The 5,000-nt window shown below is 43.3% G+C and overlaps 1 protein-coding gene across 1 annotated transcript in view; it reads left to right on the forward strand.

Moving 5' to 3' along the window:
- LOC129858663 (disintegrin and metalloproteinase domain-containing protein 19-like) overlaps positions 1-5,000 on the forward strand; it is a 55,426-nt gene that overhangs the window by 43,857 nt on the left and 6,569 nt on the right. The window contains 1 exon segment of the mRNA XM_055927962.1: positions 4,419-4,614. Coding sequence (XP_055783937.1) covers positions 4,419-4,614 — 196 coding nt within the window.

Below are 5,000 nucleotides of genomic sequence, written 5' to 3' on the forward strand. Positions count from 1 at the left end.
GCTGCCCTGGGGAATTCCTGATTCTACATTGATTATGTTGGAGAGGCAATTTTTCAATTCCTCATCAATCCACAGGGATTTAACAGTTTTCACAGTAATTTTCTTAATGGGTGCATGCTTATTAGTAACTGTGATAAGCAATTTCATAAATGTGTCAAGTGTAGTGTCTGGTTGCTCCTCATTACACACCACGGACCAACAAATATTCTTTACATCAACAACGTAAGAATAGCTACAAAAATTATTGTGTGACCTTTTATATGCTATATTAAGCCCAGCCTTTGGAACTTTGGGTTTCCTAGATATGGCTACTATATTGTGATCACTACATCCGATGGATCTGGATACTGCTTTCAAGAAAATGTATGTGGCATTAGTAAATAAGGGATCAATACATGTTGTTGGTTTCATTCCTGTGCTGTTTGTAACTACCCTGGTAGGTTGATTGATAACCTGAAGCAAGCTTTTTCTTGAGTGGGCAGCTTGATGAAAGCCAGTGAATATTTAAATCAACCAGAAAATATACCTCTCTGTTGATATAACATACATTATCAAGCATTTCACACATTATTCAGATACTGACTGTTAGCACTTGGTGATCTATAGCAGCTTCCCACCAGAATGGGCTTTAGGTGAGGCAGCTGAACCTGTAGCCATATTACTTCAACAGTATTTAACATGAGATCCTCTCTAATCTTTACAGGAATGTGGTTCTGAATATAAACAGAAACACCTCCACCATTGGCATTTCTATATTTTCTCTAAATGTTATAACCGTGTATTGCTACCACTGTATCATCAAAGGTATTATCTAAGTGAGTTTCAGAGATATGAATATGAAAGTTATCTGTTACTAGTAATTTATTGATTTCTTGAACCTTGTTTCTTCAGCTACCTACTTTAACGCGGGCTATTTTGAGCACTTTTCTTCTGGGATGCTTACTAGTTTTTATTGCATTACTGAGAAGCTTAGCAGAAGTAGATATGCTCATGTTATTTATGTTAGTGCAGGGTGAGCTGCACACAGTGGACTTCCTCCTAGGGCACACCGGCTCAGTGCTAACAGTATAAATCTGGTTCATAGGCACATGATTACTGCGTACAGTAGCTGTAGGATCAGCAGAGGCATTCAGGGTAGTCAGAGGGACATAAATGAGGTTACTTACATTGTGTCTACTAACGCTCCTGGGATAATGTACATTTGCTGAAGCATTATGAAAACTCTACATCACAATCGTAGGGAATAACTGAGCTGGGCTTGGGTCATTGATAAGTCATTGTCTCAACGCAGCCTTATAATGCTGTGAAAGGATCCAGGAACCCAAATGATTTGGGTGGATCCCATCCTCCTTATAAAACATGTTTTGTTTCCAAAAGGTATCGAAATTGTTAACAAAAACTACACCCATTGAGGTGCAATAATCACGTAGCCAGTTGTGAAGAGAAAGAATCCTGCTGAAGCATTCACTGCCACGATTCAGAGAGGCCACAAGGCCAGATATGATGGGTCTTTTGTAAGAGTCAACTCTTTAAAATCCAGTTTCAACTGTTCAGAGCTGCCCACATGGACTACGATAGAATCGATTTCTATGTCCAGATATAGTACATTCAGGAGCAGCTTAGTGCTACTTTAATGTCATTTACTCGAGCTCCGGGATATGACATAGTTTTTGCACCAAAAATGGCCACATTTCTTACCATGGAGCTGCCCAAAATCAAGACTGGCGAGACGGTCAAGGAAATCTGTCCACTCACTCCCGCGCTTCACATGATTCGGAGAACCTTTTATGGACGGACGAGAGGCAGGATAACGTGAGCCCATTGCTCCCGACGCCTGGTGCAGGCCTCCGACAGATGGAAGGTTGCCTACTTCGACCTCAAAATCGTAGTAGTAGGCACTGCAGCTACAGACACAGGCAACCCCCAGTGATAAAGGTACAGGAAGATCAGGCTTCAGGACGGCAAAACGTTTCATTGTTTGTATCCGCTCCGGACCTCTCGTTGGGAGTGATGACTGTTTTGCGGGAGGCCTCTGTCTTCGGCTTCCACAACTCCAGACATGCCACCATCGTTGATTGCCATGCTCCTCTTGCTGTGCTACTTCGACTCCACTATCAGATGGGGGATCTCCGGGCAACACCGGCCAGTCGGACAAGGACAAACGACAAGGCGGCGATGCATCCAACAAGCGCGAACGCCGTCCAGCCATCGGCGTATAAAATTCTTATGTAGGCTGGCGACCTGCGTGATCAAGGAAGCCACCTCAAGCCTATAGTCCCCGGCAAGTAAATAATTGTCGCATTGGAACTCCAAATGATCCAGTTTATCCCGAAACAAAGCGTAGTAGATACATCTCCTACAGTGTTAGAACAGTTCATTTATTTCTCCAGACAAAGAGAACTGCTACCAACTTCGTTAGCTTGATGGCTAGCAAGCAGGATTCCGGGACAAGAAATAGCAGTCCTCAGCTGTTAAAAGCTAAACGCATCGTGGAATCCACACATAAACAAGTTCGGTATTCATATTTAATGAATAGCGGTTTTGTTTTAATCAGAAATAACAAACCAAGTGTTTTCCAGCATAAAATGTTCAGCTGGGGTCTGTTTGTGTTTGTGAACAGAGCCCCAGGACCAGCTTGCTTAGGGGACTCTTCTCCAGGTTCATCTTTCTGTAGGTGATGGCTTTGTTATGGAAGGTTTGGGAATCGCTTCCTTTTAGGTGGTTGTAGAATTCAACGGTTCTTTTATGGATTTTGATCATTAGCGTATATTGGCCTAATTCTGCTCTGCATGCATTATTTGGTGTTTTACGTTGTACACTGAGGATATTTTGGAGAATTCTGCATGCAGAGTCTAAATTTTGTGTTTTTCCCATGTTGCGAATTCTTGGTTAGTGAGTGGACCCCAGACCTCACAACCATAAAGGGAAATTGGTTCTATAATTGATTCAAGTATTTTTTGCCAGATCCTAATTGGTATGTCGAATTTTATGCTGCTTTTGATGGCATAGAAGGCCCTTCTTGCCTTGTCTCTCAGATCGTTCACAGCTTTGTGGAAGTTACCTGTGGCGCTGATGTTTAGGCCGAGGTATGTATAGTTTTTTGTGTGCTCTAGGGCAACAGTGTCTAGATGGAATATGTATTTGTGGTCCTGGCGACTGGACCTTTTTTGGAACCCCATTATTTTGGTCTTACTGAGATTTACTGTCAGGGCCCAGGTCTGTCCCAGGTCTGTCAGGGCCCAGGTCTGTCAGGGCCCAGGTCTGTCAGGGCCCAGGTCTGACAGAATCTGTGCAGAAGATCTAGGTGCAACACCACAGGCCTTTTTGGGTTGGAGGATATTGTATTTTGTCCTGTAGTTCATTTAATGTAATTGGAGAATCCAATGGGTTCTGATACTCTTTAATAGCTGATTCTAAGATTTGTAATTGATCTCTCTCTGTCTCTTCCTTCAATCTCTCTCCCTCTCTTTTCCTCCAATGTCTCTCTTTCTTCCTCCAATCTCTCTCTCTTTCTCTCTTCCTCCAATCTCTCTCTCTTTCTCTCTTCCTCCAATCTCTCTCTCTTTCTCTCTTCCTCCAATCTCTCTCTCTGTCTCTCTCTGTATCTCTCTGTCTCTGTCTCTCTCTCAATTCAATTCAATTCAATTCAAGGGGCTTTATTGGCATGGGAAACATGTGTTAACATTGCCAAAGCAAGTGAGGTAGCAATACACAAAAGTGAAACAAACAATACAAATTAACAGTAAACATTACACATACAGAAGTTTCAAAACAATAAAGACATTACAAAATATATATACAGTGTTGTAGCAATGTACGAATGGTTAAAGCACACAGGTTAAAACAAATAGGCATAAATATGGGTTGTATTTACAATGCTGTTTGTTCTTCACTGGTTGCCCTTTTCTTGTGACAACAGGTCACAAATCTTGCTGCTGTGATGGCACACTGTGGAATTTCACCCAGTAGATATGGGAGTTTATCAAAATTGGATTTGTTTTCGAATTCTTTGTGGAACTGTGTAATCTGAGGGAAATATGTGTCTCTAATATGGTCATACATTGGGCAGGAGGTTAGAAAGTGCAGCTCAGTTTCCACCTCATTTTGTGGACAGTGAGCACATAGCCTGTCTTCTCTTGAGAGCCTTTCTCAATAGCAAGGCTATGCTCACTGAGTCTCTCTCTCTCTCTCTCTCTCTCTCTCTCTCTCTCTCTCTCTCTCTCTCTCTCTCTCTCTCTCTCTCTCTCTCTCTCTCTCTCTCTCTCCTACTCTCTCTCTCTCTCTCTCTCTCTCTCTCTCTCTCTCTCTCTCTCTCTCTCTCTCTCTCTCTCTCTCTCTCTCTCTCTCTCTCTCTCTCTCTCTCTCTCTCTCTCTCTGTGTCTCTCTCTGTGTCTCTCTCTCTCTCTCTCTCTCTCTAGTTGAAGAGTCCAGGTGTGTTGTGTCGTACTCCATCAGGGTCATGTGATCTACCCGAGTACTGTGATGGGAAGGCGGAGTCTTGTCCTTCTAACTTATACCTGGTGGATGGTACTTCCTGTGCCGGAGGGCAGGCCTACTGCTACACCGGCATGTGTCTCACCCTGGAGCAGCAGTGTCAATCACTCTGGGGGCGGGGTTAGTACCTGTCAATCACTCTAGGGCGGAGATAGTAGACGTGTTATTGCATCCTGTTATAAAGTAATGAATTGGTTTTACAGCACTTTTCAATTTAACGCTCCCCTATTGCAATCCATTNGGTACTTCCTGTGCCGGAGGGCAGGCCTACTGCTACACCGGCATGTGTCTCACCCTGGAGCAGCAGTGTCAATCACTCTGGGGGCGGGGTTAGTACCTGTCAATCACTCTAGGGCGGAGATAGTAGACGTGTTATTGCATCCTGTTATAAAGTAATGAATTGGTTTTACAGCACTTTTCAATTTAACGCTCCCCTATTGCAATCCATTGTTCCCAAAATATTGCTCCCACCTATCTGGGTCCTTCACATTGGTTCGAAGGGAGAA

Source organism: Salvelinus fontinalis, chromosome 6 (assembly GCF_029448725.1).
Source record: "Salvelinus fontinalis isolate EN_2023a chromosome 6, ASM2944872v1, whole genome shotgun sequence".
NCBI classification, from domain to species: domain Eukaryota; kingdom Metazoa; phylum Chordata; class Actinopteri; order Salmoniformes; family Salmonidae; genus Salvelinus; species Salvelinus fontinalis.